General features: G+C 38.9%; 1 protein-coding gene across 1 annotated transcript in view; it reads left to right on the top strand.

The window, feature by feature from the left end:
- The first annotated feature begins 785 nt into the window (after nucleotides 1–785).
- The window catches only part of LOC113039999 (extensin-like), a 40,534-nt gene continuing 16,722 nt past the window's right edge, over nucleotides 786–24,597 (top strand). The window contains exons 1-5 of the mRNA XM_026198184.1: nucleotides 786–806; nucleotides 968–1,042; nucleotides 8,213–8,269; nucleotides 8,386–8,499; nucleotides 8,805–8,879. Of these exons, the coding sequence (XP_026053969.1) occupies nucleotides 801–806; nucleotides 968–1,042; nucleotides 8,213–8,269; nucleotides 8,386–8,499; nucleotides 8,805–8,879 (327 nt within the window). The 5' untranslated portion in view covers nucleotides 786–800. The remainder of the gene's footprint in view (nucleotides 807–967; nucleotides 1,043–8,212; nucleotides 8,270–8,385; nucleotides 8,500–8,804; nucleotides 8,880–24,597) is intronic.

A 24,597-nucleotide genomic window follows, 5' to 3' on the forward strand; every position in this document is an offset into this window, starting at 1 on the left:
GCAAACACAACCCGAACTCTTTTAGTAGGTCTTTCAGTAGTGCTGAAGCGCTCAGGGGAACGCAGGAGCTGAAGGCAGGAAGCTCAGATGAACCGCTGAAGCGCGCTGTCACACCAACACCAGCCTCGCTTGTAAACACTCTAGTGAAAGAAGCAAGTGATGTGATTGGCTCCGGAGCAAAAGCTTGAATGTGAGTTGCTTGCACTGTGCCTTATATACCCACACAGTGGGGAGGAGCTTCCGATGCAAATCCCGCAGACCAAGGCAGAGACTGTGTACCATTGGCTCATTTTATTACCACTCGAAGGTGACTGGGCTCTAGGGCGAGACCCCATTCATCAGTCGTAATAATTGTGATAAAGGCACAAACAGGCTATGTATGTTTCATAGTGCATTAATTGTCATGTAACTGGCATTTTTTTAATTGCTGTTGCGTAATTTATAATGTTTTATTTGTAATTTTTTGCAGAGCACAAATTCTGACTATGGGTCACCATACTTGGCTGAATGTCACGCCACTTTCACTTTTTTTCACTTTTTAATTAAATATTAATGAGTTCTCATATCTACATATTACTCTCCGTAAAGAAATTGATAAAATGTCAATAATCTAAATCAATTTAGTCATATAATAATGTTGGGATAGAAAGTCTATAGAAAGCAGAAGAGAACACTTTTTGAGAGCCATCATAAAATTAAATGATTAAACTATGATTGCACAATGTAATTGTGATTGTAATTAATGTTTTGTTGTTGTTGTTTTGTTTATCTCATAATGTCCACAGAAGCAGGAAAAAGTGATGCATGTAAGTGTTGCTCTGTTTCTGTTATCCTGTTCCTGATTAAACATATGAGACAGAAAGAATACATTATTTGTTTTTAAGACTTGATATGATTAAATATTATTTCAAAAACAGATATTTATAAGATAAACATGGTATTTGATCAAATATTTATTATCATACAGGGAACACTTGGAATTACACATCAATCTCATTCAGGCTCACCACTGCACAACATCAAAACACCATCACCACCGAAGGTAACAGCATATATTTTAACATTATATTTAATGTTTTTTTTTTTTTTTTTTTTTTTTGCAACTGAATTCGTTACCCTGTAGTACTATGTGGAGTCACCTTTTGATGCACAATTTCCTTGTATATTGGTCTGCACTGTGAAAAGGTATTTACATATTATATTTTATCTAATAATAGTTATCATGTACTAAAGATAAAATCCAAATAACCTTACCCCGTGTGCCACACAACAAGAAAGCATCAACACTACTGTAGGTAAAAGTGTATATAACATTACATTTATTTTTCTTTTACATTTGACTAATTTATCAGATTTTTTTTTGTCTCTATAATGTAAATAAATTAGCATATTGTTCAGCTTATGCAGTTTATGGTAGTGATAAGCCATTATGTATTGGCTTTCTTTGTACAATACAAACATCGTGTTTGGTCACCATGTGATGTCAAACCTTTTCATACAGGACTATATATGGACCCACTTTATATTAAGTGTCTTTAACTGCAAACAATTAAATTAACCATTTGATACAATGGGATAATTGTGTGCATAAAGAATGGTTTAATTTATATTTTAAAATGCCTGCATGCAATTTTATTTTTAATTAATTTCTGTAATTACCTAACCTGACCCATGTCCCTTCTCAAAAGCATCAAAAGTATTTTGGAATACAACATGATCAAAATAAGTAGATTGTACCAAAAGAAAAAAAGAAAAAAGAAAATGATCAAATATTAAGTACATGGTAGTTAAAGGTGCTATATGTAAGTTTTTGACTCTACTAAAGCATAAAAATACCATGATATGTTTGCAGATATTTAAGAAACATGCTACGTTAACATACTTGTTTATCTGAAAATCAATGTTACACTCAGTTATTCTCCTTTGAAAATGTGTGTTCCTGGCCAGAACGTCGAATGTGTACCCAATGGTATTTCAGCACATGGGTTGCCAGTTGGGGGAAAACACAGCTTATTTCATTTCATTCATCATCAGGTGTGACCGTTTCCTGTTAGTGTAACAATTTGGCAACCTGCGTGTGCGTCAAGTCCGAGGATGAGGGGCTGGGTGAAAAAAACCCTCTTCAATATTTTGAATTTGGACTGCAATACTGTAACGTAAGGATAGAGGAGACAATAGCAAGTCAAACAGATCCTTTTATTAGGATGAATAGTACCAGTCTCAGGGTAAATAATGGAGAAGCAGACACAGTTCTCAGGATTGCTGGAAGATGCCAAAGCAGAACACAGGTCCTTCAGAATGTGATGGTATCTCTGATGTTGAAGATGACTAGGCAGCGCAGGCTTGCATGGACAACTCGATCCGAGGGTCAGACGTGAAGTGGTAAATCCAGTGTTGGAACTCCACCATAGAGAGTTGTTGACACCAAGAGGAAGGATTCTTGGCGGCAATACATCGCAACACTCTCTCCAAATCTTGGTTGGCTATCTCGGTCTGCCCGTTGCTCTGGGGGTGGTAACCCGAAGATAGACTGACAGTGGCCCCCAGTAATTTACAAAATTCACTGCCAAAATTTGGGGACAAATTTGGATCCCCTGTCAGAGACCACGTCCGTCGGGAGGCCATGTAACCGAAAGACGTGGTCGATGACAGTCACCGCTGTTTCCTTGGCTGATGGCAATTTGGGCAAGGGAATAAAATGAGTCACCTTCGAGAACCGGTCCACTATGGTTAAAACAACCATATTGCCTTGGGATGGCGGGAGGGCGGTAACAAAATCTAGCGCTATGTGGGACCAGGGTCTCGAAGGGACAGACAGCGGTTGAAGAAGCCCATCTGGGGGTCGATTGGAAGTCTTACCCATCGCACAGATCGAGCAGTCCAAAACAAAATCTTGAATGTCGAAAGCCATAGATGGCCACCAGAGTTGTTGCTTAACTAGAAATCTAGTATGATTTACTCCTGGGTGACAGGCTACATTGGAACAATGACCCCACTGAATAACGTCAGACCGTAATTCCTCCGGCATTCGGTGGGCACTGGGACGGAGGCGTTACCCCTTCTAAGGCCTTAAATTCGACCTCCCATAAGAGTGTGGAGATGAATACAGTCTCCGGTAAAATGCACTCGGGAGTAGCCGTGCGTTCGGATGGATTAAAAATACAAGATAATGAATCGGGTTTGATGTCTTTAGAACCCGGACGGTACAAAAAAGTAAAGTCAAAACGACCAAAAAAAAAGAGCCCACAGAGCCTGCATGGAGTTGAGTCTTTTGGCAGATTTAATGTATTCTAAGTTCTTGTGATCAGTCCAGATGAGAGAAGGTACCCTCGACCCTTCTAACCAATGTCGCCATTCTTCCAATGCTAACTTGACTGCCTACAATTCCCTGTAACCCAGTATTAATTTCGTTAACTAATTATTTTCATCATTATTTTCGTCACGAATATATTTTTGCGGACGAAAACGAAACGAAAACTAAAATAGAAGGCACTGATGGAGACTAAAACTATGACTAAATTGATTGACATTATCGTCAACGAATAAAGGACGAGACGAAAATAGACTGTGACGAAAATCAAATCAGCAGACGGGAGAGATGCAAGGAATGAACAAAAGAACCGGCAAAACGTAACAGGCGAGACTGCATGAGAGAAGAGAACCAATCCGAGCCTGACTTATTGAGACGTGAAGCGAAGGTTTTCAGTTTTTAAATGAGCTCCCGGGAAGACGGCATTCGAAGAGGTGATGTCTAAAAAAGCGACAAAATGTCCACAGCTCACTTCACGTTTGACGACGAACAAAACAAAACAAACTGTAAAGCACGCGGAGAGCTCATTCGTGGCAAGAACACAACCAATTTGAAAAGACATTTACAGACGAGCCACCCGGACATTTTCTCAAATGTAATTTCACAACGATGTTCTGTTGTTTATTGAGCTAAGCAAAATTGGAAGACTGCAGTGCGTAGATGTTGTAGCATTAAATATTACGTACTGAAAAGTACTGTAAAATAGCCCCTTCTTCAAGTTAGATGAGAGCACAATACTAATACGTAATATCATGATAAATACATTTGATTAATACTAATGTTTAGTATATTTTATAATGTTCTACCTGTTGACAATATCACAAATATTTCCATATTAGTCATGTGAAACATGAATGTTCACATCCTATCATTATACTTACAAATCTAGCAATATTGTAGTATTTAAAACATACAATATTGCTAGACAAATGAATACCTTATAAAATCTTGTTACTTTTTTTTAATCCACCTAGCTGCCAACTTATTAAATATTTACTTTAAATGTATGTACTTATTGTTCAGCTCAGCTGTAAGCTTCAAGGTCCTGGACCTAACGTTATTTTTATTTTATTGATGGTCAATTGGCAGCTAGTTATTGTTTACATTATCATGACAGTGTTTGTTGCTGCATAAAAGCTTTTGAATCGAAATAAACACACACTAGTGTTGAAATAAAGTTGAATTTGTGTTTTATATATTTTGGTTAAGTTTGTTTCCTATACCAGCTGTAAAAAAATGTCTAGTAAATCTGTTATTGATTTTAGTCTTATTTTAGTAAAATAAGACTAAAATTAAAACAAATCAGATGACTAAAACTTGACTAAAACTAAAAAGAATTATAGTCAAAAGACTAAGACTAAAACTAAATTAAAATTTCGTGTCAAAATTAACACTGCTGTAACCAATGTCATAGTTACGTTCGGTAGGTGACAAACGATGAGAAAAGAATGCGCAAGGATGCATCTTGTCGTCTGAAGAAGAGCGCTGAGAAAGCACTGCGCCTACCCCCCACCTCTGACACATCGACCTCCACCACGAACTGACATGACCGATCAGGAGTCATAAGAATGGGAGCTGAAACGAAGCAGCTCTTTTGGTTGGTGAATACAGCTTCGGCTGTTTTGGACCAGCTGAACGTCGTTCTGGGGGAGGTCAAGACAGTCAGAGGCACGGCTAATTGGCTGTAATTACGAATAAAATGTCGGTAAAAATTGGTGAACCCCAGAAACCTCTGTAGGGCCTTACAGGAATCTGGACTTGGCCAATCCACCACAGCCTTAACTTTGTCAGGATCCATAAGCACTCCATCAGAAGAAATGACATAACCTAGGAAAGGGACAGACTGTGAATGAAAAGCGCATTTCTCTGCCTTGACAAAAAGCCCATTCTCTAGCAACCTCTGAAGCACTCGTCTGACATGCTGAATGTGTTCCTGGAGAGACGAAGAAGAAAAAATCAATATGTCATCCAGGTAGACATAAATGAACTGATTGACCATGTCTCTCAGCACATTATTGACGAGTGCCTGGAAGACCCTTCCTGATGCGGACCAAATGATAATCATTACGTAAGTCCAGTTTTGTGAAGACCGACGCTCCCTGCAACCTCTCGAAGGCTGAAGACATCAACGGCAAAGGATACGTATTCTTCACCGTGATGTTATTCAACCTTCGGTAATCAATGCAAGGTCAAAGAGAACCATCCTTCTTCCCCACAAAAAAGAACCCCGCCCCCGCTGGAGAAGAGGAAGGTCGGATGAATTTGGATGCCAGAGAATCAGAAATAAATTTCTCCATGGCCCTCGGGCACAGACAGAGAGAATAACTTGCCCTTAGGCGGAGACGTACCTGGCAGTAGATCTATAGCACAGTCATAGGGACGATGCAGAGGAAGAGAAGCAGCTCTGGACTTACTGAACTCTTCGTTCAGGTCGAGGTACTCGGCGGGCACGTTTGACAAATTCACTGGCTCTTGCAGGAGCAAGACAGAACAAGACAGAGACGAACCAGCAGACACTAAACAAGACGCATAACACTCAGTGCTCCAGGCAGAAACAGAGTTATGCAGCACCAACCAGGGGTGGCCGAGAACAATGGGAACATGAGGGGAGTCCATGAGGGGAAATGACAGTTCTTCAGAATGATTGCCGGATGTGATGAGTGTTATCGGACTCGTAGTGTGACATACTGTGGGTAACTGTTGACCATTGAGTGCGTTGACTTAGATTTTGTTAGTAAGAGGTATGGTGGGTATCGTACAATGTTGTGCAAATGACCAGTCCATGAAGTTACTTTCTGCCCTGGAGTCGAGAAGAGCATGACCGTGATGTGACGAGTTGCCCACTGCAATCTCACCGGGAGGAGGGTGGAAGAGGCTTTCTGTATGGAGACCCCGCCCGACAGAATCCTCTACTTCACTGCCGGGCCCTTTCTTTTACTGGACAATTATTGAGAAAATGTCCAGATCCGCCATAGTAGAGGCACAATCCTGGGGATCTCCTTCTTTCTCTCTTCTCCCGTGAGAGCCGGGCTCGACTCACCTGCATGGACTCGTGATCGTCGACATGCTGACCACATCACAAGCGTTGAGTGGGGAGATCCCAAAGCTCCTCTGTGTCGTACGAGTGTGTTGTTCCAACCGATGCAGGCGTGTGTCCACTCTTAAGGCCAGTTCGATCAGATTGTCAAGTTTCTCTGGCAGGTCCAGGGTATAAATCTTGTGTTGGATGCGGTCAGCCAGCCCATGCAGGAAGATGTCCCATTGAGCCGCCTCATTCTAGTGGCATTCTGCGAAGAGGGTGCGAAACTCGATGGAATAGTCGGCGATGGATCTTTCTACCTGGTGGATGTCAGCGAGCTGGCAAGCCGCTTCTCTGCCTGCGACTGCCCGGTCAAACACCCTTCTCATCTCCTCCGAGAATGCCGCAAACGAGTCACAACAGGGTCGATGCCATCCCATAGCGCCGCACGTCCGGACAGCAGTGTAAGCACGAAAGCCACCTTCGAATCTTCAGTGCAAAATGTCTGGGGTTGGAGAGCAAAAAACATTGAGCACTTGGTCAAAAAAGCTCTACAATAACTTGGCTCGCCAGAATAACTCTCCGGAGTCGGCAGACGTGCCCAATATTGACGGACAGATGCGGGGTAAATCGGCGGTGGGTTGGGCACAATGGACTGTGTCAGTTGTTGGACCTGCTGGGTAAGCCCAGACACCTGCGCTACCAATGCCTGCACCGCTCTTTCAGTTGCGGCGAGATTCTCCTCCTGCCGCTCCATACGGGCTGTGTTGTGTGTGAATTATTCAGTGGCATCATATCCGCTTGCTGCCCCATGCATGGTCAGACCTTTCTGTTATGTAAGGATAGAGGAGACAATAGCAAGTCTAATAGATCCTTTTATTAGGATGAATAGTACCAGTCTCAGGGTAAATAAAGGAGAAGCAGACACAGTTCTCAGGAATGCTGGAAGATGCCAAAGCAGAACACAGGTCCTTCAGAATGTGATGGTATCTCTGATGATGACGATGACTAGTCAGCGCAGGCTTGCATGGACAACTCGATCCGAGGGTCAGACGTGAAGCGGTAAATCCAGTGTTGGTGAAATAGTGAAGACATATACTGCAAACGATGAACTTCCAGCCAGAGAACAAACCAGGAGACACGAGGAGCCGAAGAGACAGGAACACAACAGGTTACATCCATAACACAACAATCTGACAAACACAAGACGCATGAGGTGAGTATAAGTAGACAGTGTAATGACAAACACCTGTCGCTGATTTCCCGGTGGATCATCAGCGACCACGCCCACACACACACACACACACACACACACACACACACACACACACACACACACACACATTCATTCATAAAATAAGCATACACAGTGCAAGAGATCGTCAATGAATTCCTCAACCGTGACAAATAACTAGTTCAAGCACTCAGTGTCATTCCTACATACAGCACCTTTTTTTTTTTTTTGATCAAATAACAATTATCTTTGAGGAAATGGTTTTGATTGTAAAAATCAGAATTCCACATCTCACACAATGCCTCGCAAAAAAAATAAAAAAAAATAAAAAAATCACCAGCACCACTGCAGGTAGCGCTGTTTTATTTTTGATTAATTTACCAATTTGTTAATTTTTTCTACAACCACAAGTCATGTAAGTACATATAAAATGGCTTTCCTACATGCATCTGCATCAGCTCTCCCATAAGTGGTGTTGTTGATGTCAAAAGTTGTGCAGCTTCATTATTTATTTTAATCCAAATGTATTATTTTGTAATTTAACACGGCTACTACTAATACAACATCACAGGTAACTCCACAACACTTGTGCTCTCTGATATAATTATTAATGTTTATTGAGACAAAATTAAAGTTTAATTTCCTTTAGAAACAGGCCCCTCAACCTCAAGCAATACTTCACAAACCTCACTATATCAAGATCAAGGTAATGATCTGCATCTTGAAATGTGTTGTTTTTTTGTTGTTGTTTTTTGCTTATTAGATTTTGCAGTACATCTTTAGTATGTTTAGTCTTATTTTAACTCTTTTATTGTCAATCAGCAACTCAACCAAGTGCAAGTAATGACTCCATCACCTCACCTCCAAACACGACCATCACATCTCTCAACTTCACACAACCCACCTCAACCTTACACACATTTACCAGCATCACGGGTAACTCCACAACACTTGTGCTCTCTGATATAATGATTGATGTTTATTGGGACTAAAATTGCTTGATTTATGATGATAAACATTTATTGATCATGACATCTGCATTACATTAGACTATGTTTACAATACTTAGCATGTTTCAACAGTTTAGTCATAGACCCTGAAAAACTTTTGTTTTTCAAAGGTTTTTATTTTTTTATTTTTTTATTCTTAGCATACCATTTCTAAATATTAATAATTTCTCTTATCTACACATTCCTCTCTGTAACGGTGCTTTATTTGATCAAATAATTATTATCATGCAGGGAACCCTTGGAATTTCACATCAATCTTACCAACAGTCACCACCCCACATCAACAAAACACCAGCACCACCACAGGTAATAGCATATATTTTAACATTATATTTAACATGTGTTTGTGTGTGTGTGTGTGTTTATATAAAAAACAATATTTGATTAAGTCAATAATGTTTTATCTCACACTCAGACATTCCAATCAAAGCATCAAACACATCTGCAAATACCACTGAACTTAAAGATGACATCAAATTCACACTCCTACATTACCATACCCCCCCCCCCCCACACACACACACACACCTCTCACACGCTGACCTTCATCCACCACACATCTGACCATTCCATCATGCTGTGCACTCAAACATAATATCACTGAACAAAAGGTATTGATTGATTGACTGACTGAATAATTTGCCCCAAGCAAGCTCTCTTAGGCTACACCAGTACCAAACTTGATGTCTTTAGCAGTATGTATGAAATCTAATGTTGCACTGCTTTCTCTATTTTTATTTTCTTTAATACATTCTGCGCATTGTTATAAAGGCACAAACAGGTTATGAATTATATAGCATTTGTTGACAATGATGATTGCTGATGTTTTTGCATGTTTGTTTTCTTTTAAATTGTTGTTTCAAATATGTGTCATTGATTATGACAGTGGTCTCAAACTCAATTCCTGGAGGGCCACAGCTCTGCAGAGTTTAGCTGCAACCAGCTCCAAATCACACCTGCTTGGAAGTTTCTAGTAATCCCGAAGACCTTGATTAGCTGGATCAGGTGTGTTTGATTAGGGTTGGAGCAAAACTGTGCAGAGCTGTGGCCCTCCAGGAATTGAGTTTGAGACCAATGGATTATGACATACTTCTGCCATTACATTAGACTATGTTTACAGTTCTTAGCATGTTTCAGCAGTTTTGTCATCGACCTTGAAAAACTTTTGTTGTTCAAAGTTTTTTTTTTATTTTTTATTCTTAGCCTCAGATTTCTTAATATTTACAATTTCTCATATCTACACATTCCTCTCTGTAACTGTGGTTTATTTGATCAAATAATTATTATCATGCAGGGACCACTTGGAATTTCACTTCAATCTTACCAACAGTCACCACCCTACAACAACAAAACACCAGCACCACCACAGGTAATAGCATATATTTACAAATTAAATTGAATGGGTTTTGTGTGTGTGTGTGTGTGTTTATTTATATAAAACATTCTTTTGACACTCCTCCATTCCAATCAAAGCATCAAACACATCTGCAAATACCACTGAACATAAAGATGACATCAAACCCACACTCGTACATTACTTATTACTTACTTATATACACTTTCCCACACACACACCTTACACACGCTGACCTTCATCCACGACATATCTGACCATCCCATCATGCCATGCACACAGACTTAATATAACTGAACAAGAGTTCTTGCTTGATTGATTGATTGCCCCAAGCAAGCACTTTTAGGGTACACCAGACTCAGGCCTGTATAGAGTTAATGATAAACATCTATTTTTGGTAATAAAAATATATCCAAACTAAATAAGAATTTAAGTATTCATTCCTTTTTTTCATGTGATCCCGTGTGTGAAATCTGGGCTAAAGTCTCAAAATCTAATTATGAGATAACAAGCATCAAAATTTGACTTCAACCATTAATTTCTCTATGATTTCAATCTTTGGCATACCCTTCCTCTGTCAATATTAAAGATATAAAGGTTATATTTCCACAGAATGTTCTAAATCTTTATGAAGGATGATTTTATGTAGAAAACAGTAAATCACACACACACACACACATACACACACACACACACGCACACACACACACACACACACACACACACACACACACACACACACATACACACAAGTATTAACTGTGTTTTAAAGGCAGGGTGACATCCCAGCCAGCATTTCAAAGCTGAAATGTGAGGTACCATGGTTGAATCAACGTTGAATTACCTTTGGATTTTGCAAATTGGATCAACGTTTAAATTGTGATGTTGTTTCACTGTCTTAACTAAATCATGGGTGAATTATGGTCGTTCTTTAGACGTTGGATTAATGTTGAATTAGGTGTTGATTTTGCAAAGTGAATCAGCGTTGATAACACAACGTTGTTTCACCGTCTTAACTTCATCATGGATACAATAATATTTAAAGGTTTTTGTAAAATAATATCCATATTTTGCACTGCACTTGCAAGAGAAACCCTTGTATTTTTCTGACTGAAACCAGTCGATCTTTTATTTTGGTGAAAAACTATACTGTAGGTTCTGTAAAAAAACATGTTCAAGTAATGTGTCTCATACAAGAGATTTGTACATTCGTGCGGTGAAAATGTGCTGAACAGTAAGAGAATGGAACCTGCAACCAGGGGCACAGTAAGGGGAGGGAAGGTTAGGACAATTACATGTTTTTTTTTTTAACCATGGGGAACACGTATTGTGATTTCTACTGAGGGGGGGGTTCTGAAATGTTAGAACCAACAGCCTCTTTCATATAGTGTGGTTGTGCTTCTGGTGATCCTTGAAAATTTCCCAGCTCTAGGTCTTCAGACGCTAGGTCCTTTCCCCTCCACTCTCTCCCACATTTTCTGTACTGTCCTGTATAAACCAAAACACCGAAAATAAATCCTCATGAAATATAAACTTTGATTTTCTGAAATATTTGCAGCTCTAAGCTTAGAACAATATTCAGTTCGAACATCAGATAACCAATGGACAGAAGGGGTGGTATGGGATGGCCTGGAAGACAAGGAGCAAACCGTGTCTAAATAAGATATAAAAGTGTTGAAGAAAGTATCAGTAGCACTGCACACAGTTTTGGGGAAGGAAGCGAAGATGAAACCATAGCAGATAGCTGGGAGGGTGGGAGTTAGCGTAGGTTACGAAAGATGAAATGTGGAGGTGTAAGTGATGTATCAGGGACCATGTTGAGGTTAAGAGTGAGGAGGAAGTGATTCCTAGGTGTGCAGTGGAGTAACCAGTACATGATCAGTAGAGCAGTGTTGTGTGTAAATAGAGTCCAGTTGGTTGCTTGATTTGAGAGTAGCAGTAGTTGACACTCAAGCATAGTGTGGAAGTCTGCAGCTAGAGGTGTATCTAGGTTGATGTTGAAGTCTCCAAGCATAATTAGGGGAGTAACATCCTCAAAAAAGGTTGAGAGCAGCACATCTAATTCATCTAAAAAGTTACCTAGTGGTCCCGGAAGTTCATAAACAACTACAAAATGTCTTTTAAGAGGGTAGGTAACAGTAACTGAATGAGATTCAAAGGAGCTGTTGATACCCAAAGATGGTCAAGGAATAAACTTGCAATCATTAGAAATAAGTATAGCAGTACCTCCACATCTTCCAGTCAGACAGGGGGAGTGGGAAAATGAAAAATTATTGGATAGTGCTACAGGTGTAGCAGTGTCCTCTGGTTTGATCCAGGTCTCTGTTATTGAATGACTAATAATAGAAGTAATGAAATCGGCTTTGTGTACAGCAGACTGGCAATTCCAGAGAACAATAGAAAAATAAAGTAGTGTATTAGCAGACATAGAAAAGTGTGCATGTTTTAAGGATTGCACTGCCTAAAGTGTGATATGTGTGGTTTGTGAGTGGTAGTGGTAGTAGGGATCTGGAAACACATACACTTACAATCCGCTTTTAACTTCCGCTGATTAACTGCTTCTCTAAAGAGGATTTCTCAGAGGTTGATTTAAAATACAAATATTTCACTTATATCATTGTCAGGTGAAACAGGCTGGATTCAGTTGCGGGTTTACACAGCTTTATTGAAACAATTGAGACAAGGCAGATGATTATCATTTCACAGTTTAGCTCGTTCGACAGCCGAGACCGGAGGAATGGGAGCTGGAATCTTCTAGGAGTATTGCATTCATGAGAACAAAAGGCAGAGCAAAACAGCAAAAGACACTGGAATCTAAAGACAAGACAAGGCGAGTACACAGACCAGCTCAAGCTATTGGTATGAGTAACAACAGTCTGACAAAAGACAGAGAATCACAGGGAATTATAAAGGGAAAAAAATTGAAGAATATTGAGAACAGGTGGCGAACAATTAAGTTTAACAACAGAGAAACAAGGAGGGCGGGGAAAACCAAACAAACAGGCAGACTGTCAAACCATGCAAACACAAACACAAACACATTCACAACCCCAAAAGGCAGGTGATTAGCCCTGAGACCCGACAATCATGTTTAATGTTGTTTTATAACAAAGTTCGGGAGGAGCAGTCGCAGTTCATTAACCTGATTAACACAAGTGGAGACCAATCAGTAATCAACTCATGACAAGGTATAAATAACAGCAGAACCTACCTCTGTTCATTGACAGTTTTCAGCATCCCGGTTTGCAGTGTTTGTCATATTATCACAGACCCAATTTTCCTTCCAGCAAGGAGATTCATACCGGGGATTTTTCAGATCTGCTACTTTTGCTGACACCTATGATCATTAAACACGGCAGTTGAGCGCCATCAAACGTCATCGCGACAGCTGCTCTTCTCGCCAAGCCACACGTCGTGGCCAATAGACCGTGCAAAGCCTGAGCTCGCCTCGCTTGACACCATGATTGATCAGATCAAGACCGGGCTCTCTGCGAGCGCTGGAATCGCAGCAGCAGCAGGCATTCAACCAGCCCACACCTCAGTTATTACTGCAGCAAGCCTCTCTCACTTCCCGCTGCGGCTAAGCCTTTCACCGCGGCTTTTCTGCCCGAGGCGCAGTTTGAGGCTGCACCGGCCTTTCGTCATAAATCAATACATTTTCAGGTGAAGACGCTAAATACAGGTTTGCGGCTAGAAAGTAGTGCGGGAGCCACGTGGAGTTCCGATCACATACGTATGTGAAAATTTCACATCCGATTTGAGCCTCGGAGGCGTTCAAATATTTGAACTTCTGCGACTAGACCGTGTGCTAACGCCCGACCAGATGTGATGTATTCTAATCAGATCTATCGGTGCGAGGTCAGAATTACCTATATTATGTTAACTTTAACATTATTCTTCAACACAATTTATGTAAAATGCTGGTTTATAATAATTATGGGAGAAATAACTATTAAACCATTATTTACTTGATTAGCCCCATAAAACCTACTGTTTTTATTTTGGGGGTCATCTGATTTGTGACTATGTATTCATATATTATATTTACATTATATTCATTAAAAATATTAATTTTACCATGGTGAACATGTCAAGGTAACAGTTGCTGCACGACCAGTTTGAAAGTTCTGCACGCCTGCCACTCGAGGTAGAAATGCGACAATCGTGTCCAAATTCCGTGTTCCGTGGGAAAGGAGGCTTAAAGTTTGTTAAATGAGGCTATGACGTAGTTTCTGTCGGATGACGATGCATTTTTTTTTTTTTTTTACCACGAAGCCGAGCCATTTTTTTTCCAGAGTCGTCATCCACACTGAAATGTCCAAAGATATTTTCTGCCTTACCATGCATGTTTAAACCTCACTGAGGTTTTACAGATATAAGTTTCATGCAATTATTCTGGCAGGACCAATTTATTTAGGGACATATTTCACTGGCGTGACCACTTAGAATTTATCTAATACACCACTACCCTCGTTTTGCCACAGGACAGCAAGTGTGAGTAAAATTATGTTGTCTTTCTAGGACTGTAATATGAAAAGCATGCAAGTAAATATCTTTAGAACTGCTTGGAAGTGAATAGCACATAACTGCAAATTAATGTCATTGCCATAATCATGTCTATTGGTATGTTTTACAGACTAAATGATATTCATAGTTTTCAGAAGCTGCTGTTTCCACCATCTATACTACAACGTGAAACCAGTGTTCCAAATGTATCAATTTTTGGAGGCTGTTTAAAAAAGGCCTGAAGGCCAAAACAAGAGGAGTGATGCTTTTCCAAACAGGAATGTACTAATGTGGACAATGCTTAAGGAATTGTCAAATTAGGCAACCAATTTCTAAGCTGGCAACACATTAGGCTATGCATTCATTTTTTAGGTTGCCCCATCAAATGTTACTAACCTGTCTACTCTTCCCACAGCCAAGGAGGGGGAAGTCGTGGCCCAGTGGTTAGAAAGTTTACTTCTAACCATATGGTTGTGGGTTCGAATCTCGGGCTGGCAATACCATGACTGAGGTGTCCTTGAGCAAGGCACCGAACCCACCAACCCTATCTCACGGCGGATTCGTACTAATCCGTATGAATTAACCAAGTGGCTAAATCGTACGATACTGTACGAGCTGGGTCGTATGTATTCGTACGATTTGTTCATTGCATGTAATAAAAGCCCATCAAGACGAATTCGTACTAATTCGCACGATTTAATGTATTGGTTAAATTGTACTATATCGTACGATTTGTTTTTCACGTTCAATTAGCGTGTCCCAGTCTCACGGCAGTTCGCGATTTTGTCACGTAATGAAATCTATTGATTCATGGCATTGACGTGTTTATTTTGTTATTTTCGTGATTGCAGCACGTTTTTTTTTTTAAACTAATGCATTTAAATTGGATGCATCTTTCGTGAAACAGCATGATACTTTCTGATTAATTAATTAATTTATTTATTTTCCACAGGACAACAGAAGAAACTCACAAAAACTTTTTTTTTTTAAATCGGAGCTTAACTTATAACAAAACTGAGCAACATACTGTATTGCTGGTGACAAAAACACATATTCAACGTTTTTTGCTGTAAAATGCGCAATGGTTCTTTTTTTCCTTTTTTTTATTTTATTTATATATATATATACATTTATATTAAAATTATAGAATTCTATATCAAGTCCCTGCATTTTCACATTTAGTAACAATATAGTTTAAATAAAAATAAAACCAAAAAATAAATAGAAAAATAAACTATCAGAGATAGGCCTACAGATCTTTTATTTATTTTTTTATTTTTTATTTTTTTTTACTTTAGACTCTAAAGTTAAAAGTTTTTATTAAGGTTATTGTAAAGGCTGATTAAAAATATGATAGCCTATACTATCAGATACTGTGATATGAATGTCCGCGTTGAATTGTGGCTAATGGGCTTAGAATGAGCCCCGCTCGGCCCGTGTTCTGCCTTACTGTAATATTTCACCTGTAATAAGACCGAAATAATATAATTAAAATAAAGAAATTAATGAATACAATGATAACCTCTAAATAAATGTTTATAGATGTAGCGTTATAGTTTTAAAAATATCAATAAACAGCAAAGCAACCCAGCCTTGAAATAATAACCGAAAAAGACCTAAATAATAATAAAACATAATTAATATACAGCGTAGCCACTCCCAAAGCGTCAACAACTGAAGCGTGGTCAAGCGCCTCTAGCGTCACTGACATGAGATGTTTATCGCTATGAAATCACGTTCAAGAAGTCTCATTCAGCACACATCGCGATACTTGCCATCAGTTTACAAGAGCCACAGGTTGGGTGAGTAGTAATAAATATGCTCTTTTAATGTCTGTTTTTAAATGTATTCTGTCTTTAGCTATTTATTAATGTATACTCTCTGTATTATATCGGTCATCCGAGGCTATCTTTGAGTTTCATTGCGTTTAACTTAATGAACAGAGCTGCTAAATGGGGTGATTAAACTATCTGCCATGTGACGTGCCACAGAACAGGGATCCGTTTTATATCCATTTCAGGTTCAAAGATGTAAGTTGTATTTGTAGTAAAATCATGGTAACCATGACACGTACAATAATAGGTAAAACCCAGTAAACAGGACATTTACCATGTTTTTTTTTTTGTTTTTGTTTTTTACCACAGTAACTGTAGTTTTACTATGGTATAGTAATAGCACAATACTCACCAAAATAACTATGGTTGTACCACTGTAATGGTAGTGTTTTAATGTGCTTTTGTTTGACATATTTCACAGTAATCACATTTACTGTATCATGCTTGTAATACCTTTTAATGTAAAAACCCCCAAAAAATTTTTTACCCATTTTGCTGTTCATTCATATTGGTTTATATCTTAAATATTTTGCTCACAGATAACATTCTGTATATAATTCTATTTTATTTTCTCTCTCCTTGTATTAATTTTTTAGCTGAAAAGACGTAAAGGAAGCAGTCACCCCAGTGGTGTTTGTGGGGAGGTATTCCTTCAGAAATGGAGAAGACTGAAAGCTGCAGAGGCAGGTTGGTCTGTGATAGTTTGTGCCTTTTATCAAACATTCCTGCTGTTATCATTTCCACAGCATTTGTTGTTTCTTAAATTATTGTACTGTCCAAATACCCAAACTTGCCATCTTTGCACATTTCCTTTATTTGGCCCAAGTGAGCATGAAGATCACAAGTGTGTGTCGATCTTAACATGACAAAGTTCGTTTCAACTTTGCATTTTAAAATAAACTTCTAAATGTCTTTTCAATAGTCCTTATTAAAGATGAAAATTAAATTGTGGTGCTTCTAATTAAGTGATAAAAAGCAGTTGCAAATGATGTACAAAATTAATATACTTTTCTGTGCACCAAGAAAACGTGCAACACTTTGTTTTACTACCAAATTATTCTCAATATCTAATTATTATTATTAATATTTCACATACATTGGAAAGGTTTGCGTGACCTCTTGTGAGATCTCTGCAAAAAGTCTCACGATTAATTACAAAACATGATGCATGATGGGATACACGAAGCGTTGTATAGCGCTCCGGAGCAGTATTGGAGAGGTTTAGTGTGTGTTAAGGACGCTGCGCTTTGGCATTATTAAGACCGGGGACAGTCACGTACACACACTCTCTCTGAAACTCTGAAATGACTAAGACCTCAAGTGTGGGTATCTAGAAATGGGAAAAGTCTTTAAAATGATCCCAAAATACAGTCGCACATCAAAGTCTTAATAATTCAGTAATTCAATCATACAACACTTGTATGATATTGTACAAGCACCTGGACAATCTCATCTGACACTATCACAATATTCAATTCAATTCAATTCAAGTTTATTTGTATAGCGCTTTTTACAAAACAAATCGTTACAAAGCAACTTTACAGAAAATTATGTTTCTACAATATTTAGTAGTAGCTAGTAGTTTGTGCACATTTGACAGGATTTTAGAAAAACTAAAAAATAATAATAATACAAGACGTAGTCAGCTAGACGATGAACTATCAATATTATTAATTAAGTTATTATATGATTAAGTCACACATTTAGGAATAATTGTTAGTTCTGTTTGTTCATTCAGGGTTAGCATCATCTGAGGTCCTCTGAGGGTCAGCATCATCTCTTCTCAGGTGTTCTGGATCCAGACTGGAGCTTGTGTAAATCCTAGTTACCACGGGATGTGAATCCCGTGGCAAAACATAGAAACAAAATACAGACATCATTAGCATAGCTGCTGATCCAACAAAGTAAAATTAGTTTAACCCAAGCTAATGAATAAAAATGCACCTTTGATCAGATGCAACTACACTCACAATTAAAAAGATACATTATTCGAATGCTTGGCGAAAGAGATGTGTTTTTAATCTAGATTTAAACAGAGAGAGTGTGTCTGAACCCCGAACATTATCAGGAAGGCTATTCCAGAGTTTGGGAGCCAAATGTGAGAAGGCTCTACCTCCTTTAGTGGACTTTGCTATCCTAGGAACTACCAAAAGTCCAGCGTTTTGTGACCTTAGGGTGCGTGATGGGTTGTAACGTGGTAGAAGGCTAGTTAGGTACGCTGGAGCTAAACCATTTAGGGCCTTATAGGTAAGTAATGATAATTTGTAACTGATGCGGAACTTAATAGGTAGCCAGTGCAGAGACTGTAAAATTGGGGTAATATGATCATATTTTCTTGACCTCGTAAGGACTCTCGCTGCTGCATTTTGGACGACCTGTAGCTTGTTTATTGAAGAAGCAGGACAACCACCTAGAAGTGCATTACAATAGTCCAGTCTAGAGGTCATGAATGCATGAACTAGCTTTTCTGCATCAGAAACAGATAACATGTTTCGTAGCTTGGCAATGTTTCTAAGATGGAAGAATGCAATTTTTGTAACATTGGAAATATGATTTTCAAAAGACAAATTGCTGTCTAATATAACACCCAGATTTCTGACTGTAGAGGAAGTTACAGTACATCCGTCTAGTTGCAGATTGTAATCTACAAGATTCTGTGTAGTGTTTTTTGGTCCAATAATTAATATCTCCGTCTTATCCGAATTTAATTGGAGAAAATTCTTTGTCATCCAATCTTTTACATTTTTAACACAATCTGTTAGCTTAGATAATTGGGAAGTTTCATCTGGTCTCGTTGATATATATAGCTGAGTATCATCAGCATAACAGTGGAAGCTAATTCCGTATTTTCTAATAATATTACCAAGGGGCAACATGTATATTGAAAATAGAAGGGGACCTAGGACGGATCCTTGTGGCACTCCATATTTTACTGATGATAAATGAGATGACTCCCCATTTAAGTAAACAAAATGGTAGCGATCGGACAGGTAGGATCTAAACCATCTTAGAGCCTGCCCTTGAATACCTGTATAGTTTTGTAATCGATCTATGAGTATGTCATGATCTATGGTGTCGAACGCAGCACTAAGATCAAGTAAGACTAGAAATGAGATGCAGCCTTGGTCTGACGCAAGGAGCAGGTCATTTGTAATTTTAACAAGTGCAGTTTCTGTGCTATGGTGGGGCCTAAAACCTGACTGAAATTCTTCATACAGATCATTTTTATGCAGGAAGGTGCTCAATTGAGCAGACACAACTTTTTCTAAAATTTTAGACATAAATGGAAGATTTGAAATAGGCCTATAATTTGCCAGTACACTAGGATCTAGTTTTGGTTTCTTAATAAGAGGCTTGATAACCGCCAGCTTGAATGGTTTTGGGACGTGTCCTAAAGATAACGACGAGTTAATGATATTGAGAAGCGGTTCTTCGGCTACAGGTAACAGCTCTTTCAGTAATTTAGTGGGTACAGGATCTAATAAACATGTTGTTGGTTTAGATACAGTGATAAGTTTATTTAGCTCCTCCTGTCCTATGGTTGTAAAGCACTGCAGTTTATGTTTGGGTGCGATGGATGAAACTGAAGTGATAGACGCTGTAGAATCTACATTCGCTATTGTATTTCTAATGTTATCTATTTTATCAGTGAAGAAATTCATAAAGTCATTACTATTTAACGTTGGTGGAATATTTGAATCAGGTGGCATCTGGTAATTTGTTAACTTAGCCACTGTGTTAAATAAAAACCTTGGATTGTTTTGGTTATTTTCAATGAGTTTGTGTATATGCTCTGCCCTAGCAGTTTTTAGAGCCTGTCTATAGCTGGACATACTGTTTTTCCATGCAATTCTAAAAACTTCTAAGTTAGTTTTTCTCCATTTGCGTTCAAGACTACGAGTTACTTTCTTGAGAGAGTGAGTATTACTGTTATACCATGGTACAGTACGTTTTTCTCTAACTTTTTTCAATTTGATTGGGGCAACAGCTTCTAATGTATTAGAGAAAATAGTGCCCATGTTGTCAGTAATTTTGTCTAATTCATGTGTATTTTTGGGTACAAATAGCAGTTGAGATAGATCAGGCAGGTTATTTGCGAATCTGTCTTTGGTGGCTGGAACAATAGTTCTGCCCAGACGGTATCGCTGCGACATATAGTTAATATCAGTTATACGCAGCATGCACGATACGAGGAAATGGTCTGTAATATCATCACTTTGAGGTACAATATCTATAGCAGTAAGATCGATTCCATGCGATATAATTAAATCTAGTGTATGATTAAAACGATGAGTGGGCCCGGTGACATTTTTCTTGACTCCAAAGGAGTTTATTAGGTGTATCATTTGTATTATCAACGTGAATATTAAAATCTCCCATGATTAGCGCCTTATCAACTGTAACTAGAAGGTCTGAGAGGAAATCTGCAAATTCTTTTAGGAATTCTGTATACGGCCCTGGTGGTCTATACACAGTAGCCAGAGCAAGAGATACATTAGATTTCTTTTGCATGTCTGACAGAGTAACATTTAGCATTAGTATTTCAAAAGAGTTAAACCTGTATCCTGTTTTCTGGGTAACATTGAGAATATCACTATATATTGTTGCAACACCCCCGCCACGACCAGTCTGACGGGGCTCATACTTATAACAGTAGTTTGGTGGAGTAGACTCATTTAGACCAAAATAATCATTTGGTTTTAGCCAGGTTTCAGTCAAGCAGAGTAAATCAAAACTATTATCTGTGATCATTTCATTTACAATAACTGCTTTTGGTGTGAGTGATCTAATATTTATGAGCCCAAACTTTAAAAATTGTTTTTGTTCATTTACTTTACATTTTTCTGGTTTAATTACGATAAGATTTTTTCTAGATCCTACATTATATTTATATTTATATTTTGACCTCACTATTCTGGGAACAGACACAGTCTTAATAGGTTTTACAGCACAAGTACTTTTATCATTTAAGCGGGTGGAACAAAACTCATCATAATGGTTATTTGAGAATTGACTTACTAGTCACATGGAGCGAAGTGTCCTGGAGATGTTGTCAGAGAGAAGCTCCGCGCCGACTCGACTGGGGTGTAATCCATCAGCGCGAAACAGTCTAGGACGCTCCCAGAAAAGATTCCAGTTATTAACAAATAGCAGTTTCTGTTCTTTACACCATGACAACAACCATTCATTTAAAGCAAAAAGTCTACTGAACCTTTCGTGTCCTCGTCGATACGTGGGCAGTGGTCCTGACACGACGATCGTCGCCGCGGGCGTCGTGCTGCGAACCGTCTCGATCAGGCTCCTGAAGTCCCTCTTCAGCGTCTCCGTCTGCCGCAGCGTGGTGTCGTTAACCCCGGCGTGAAGCACGACCGCTCTCGGGCTCTCGTCGTCCTTCAGGATCGCAGGTATCTGCGCAGAAACATCGAGAACACGAGCACCAGGCAAACAATGAGTGTGCACTTTACCTTCGGCTAACGTAGCACTTACGTGTCGGACGATGGAGTCTCCGATGATCACAGCGTCGCGTCCTGTCTCGCGGAGGGGAGCGAAGCGGTTCTGGATGGAGATCTCGAAGGCAGGAGGGGGAGATGTCGTCGCCCGGGACCCGGCTCGCATCCCCCGCTGTGGATGCACCCAGGGTCCGTGGTGTCCCGGCGTCGCAGTGAAGGACATCTGGGAAGATCGCGTCCTGGGTGCACCGGGCCTGCGCAGAGAAACACACGGAGTAGACGTGGTGGGACTGTTAACAGCACGCTGTATACTTACCCCGGACTTGTGAGCGTCAGCCCGGGATGATTCCAGCGCGGCTCTCCGCTCTCTCAGCTCGGCCTGCCTCCGTTCCAGGTCGCGAATCTGCTTCCCCACGGCCTCGAGCTCGAGCTGCACAGAGTGGAGACATTCATCCGCCATTAAAGCAAGTAACAGTGAGTACAGCAGTGGTAATGTGTGTGAATAGAGTATTAGCAATGTAAGCTCAGTTAGCAGCAACCACGCTTGCTGATGCTAACTGGCTAAAAGCTAATAGCGGACCTGGGAGATCAAAATAAATCTAGTGATAGCGAGTCGCTCTAATTGATTTTGTTGTAGAATACAATAGAGGATATATTCACGCGTTATATAAACGGAAACGATGGTGTATAAAATAGATTTTTAAGTTAAAAATAGTCAATGAAAAGAATATAGTGACGGAGCTCAAACGCAGTTCAGCCGTCAACAACAAACAGGAAGTGACGCACACAGCTCTTATTGGAAAATCAGTTGCCCCACACAGTCAGAAAGTTTATATTGTTCATTGGCTTCTCATTAAATTATTTCAAATAAGCCCCATCAGTTCATGTTCCCCCTGTACATGATCTCCACAAGTAGAAATGCTAGTTTTGAAAATTTGAAAGTGACATTCAGCCAAGTATGGTGACCCATGTTTTCCTGATGTTAAATTTATTTATTTTTTTTTCAATGTATTTTTTTTTCATTGTGTTTTATCACTTTTTGGTCAATATAATTTTTAAAGAAAATGTATCTTTTTCCAGTTTTTTCTGAAAGACATACTGTATTTATACTGTTTTTTTTTTTTTTTTTATAAAAGTATTTGCATACTGAAAATAGTTAACGTTTACAACATAACTGCCTTTTTATTCATCATAGTTTTATTCTTCAAAAAAAAGCTTGGTGACAGAGGATGAAGTGCAGTAATATGGGCACTTTGTATTTAAATGAGTTTGACATATCAATAAATACTGGAAAATTCTTACATAATTGTGTACATTCATTATGCTTTATATCAGTTTTTTTTCCTAGAGATCAATTGGTAAAGCAAGGCAAATTACAGAAACAAAAATGTGAATAATCTAATAACTTAATAATTTAACTTTTTTACTTTGTATTAGTAAATGCTCTTGTCTTTGGTCAGAAAATGAGCACATCAATATTGCCTAATTTTTGTCAAACTGAATAACAATAATTTCTGCATTTGCATTATTGTTGGAAGAAGGTGTAGACGTTAATAAAACACTATCTAATAGGTAGCAAATTTAAGTTATTGTTAACCAATCTATCCATCCCTTTAGTCGAAAAATGGAAAACAGCGTTCATGAATGACCATAAATGGTTAAGGGAGTGTGATGACGCTGCTCAGCTTTGATGTCATTGGCTGTGAATGTCCCTTGTCACCACAGGACTGTCTGTGGTTGGACTATATTTTAACCCATATTAAACAGCGCATCATGTTACAAAATAATGTTTTGCTGCTATTATTACATTAGTAATATATTTAGTCAATGAAGTGTTTCTATGTTGAGAAAAATGACGTCTTTAGTGAGATCCTAACCTTAACCCCAAGCATAACTTCAATGAACTACAGAAACAGTACCTAGTTTTCCCTTTCCATAGATAGAACGACGGAGGCTTGTGGGTAATGTAGTTTAAAATGTTTTATTAACGAATTGAAATGAATAACATATTTAATGGTAAACTGGACATATAAATATGTTCACTGTGTAAACCTCTATGATATATTTGAGAGGCATGATGAAATTTAGTATTTTAGAGTGATCAATATTTAAAATGCTTTTGTGCCACCATTCCATTTATTTCTGAAAACTGTGCCCAACATAATTTTATCAGCAAGTAGTAATCCTGCTGATTTTCGCTTTGATACGTTCATTTTACTCTGATTTACAGCCATTTGAAATGTACAGTTTTGGGCTCTTCCGGGGGGTGCTACTGGGCCCCTGGGGGTAGAAGGGCAGTAAAACCTACATGTATGTATTCTCCTCATCATGGACAACAAACTGAGCTGAGTCACATTTATATCTGACAATTTTCACAGATCAACTATTTTTATTTTTACATCATGGCCTGTAAAGCTTTTGACAGGACATTGTGAGGCCATCCAATGAAACATGGACACAATTATAAAGAAATGATTTAATAATAAAAAATAATAGATTATTCATTTGATTTTTTAAGTAAACAGCAATAAATATAATGGATGAACCTGCAAGAACTTGCCATTATCTATTTCCCACTGTTAAGCAGTAATCAAATGGTAAATGGTAAATGGACTGCATTTATATAGCGCTTTCAACAGACCACATGGCCATCCAAAGCGCTTTACAATTTGCCTCACATTCACCCATTCACACACACATTCACACACCGACGGCGGTGTCTGCCATACAAGGCGCCATCCAGCTCGTCGGGAGCAGCTGGGGTTAGGTGTCTTGCTCAAGGACACCTCGACACTTGGTCAGGTGGAGCCGGGGATCGAACCACCAACCTTCCGGTTTGTAGACAACCTACATGAACCACTGAGCCACTGCCGCCCAAG

Source organism: Carassius auratus, chromosome 22, assembly GCF_003368295.1.
Source record: "Carassius auratus strain Wakin chromosome 22, ASM336829v1, whole genome shotgun sequence".
Classification (NCBI taxonomy): Eukaryota; Metazoa; Chordata; class Actinopteri; order Cypriniformes; family Cyprinidae; genus Carassius; species Carassius auratus.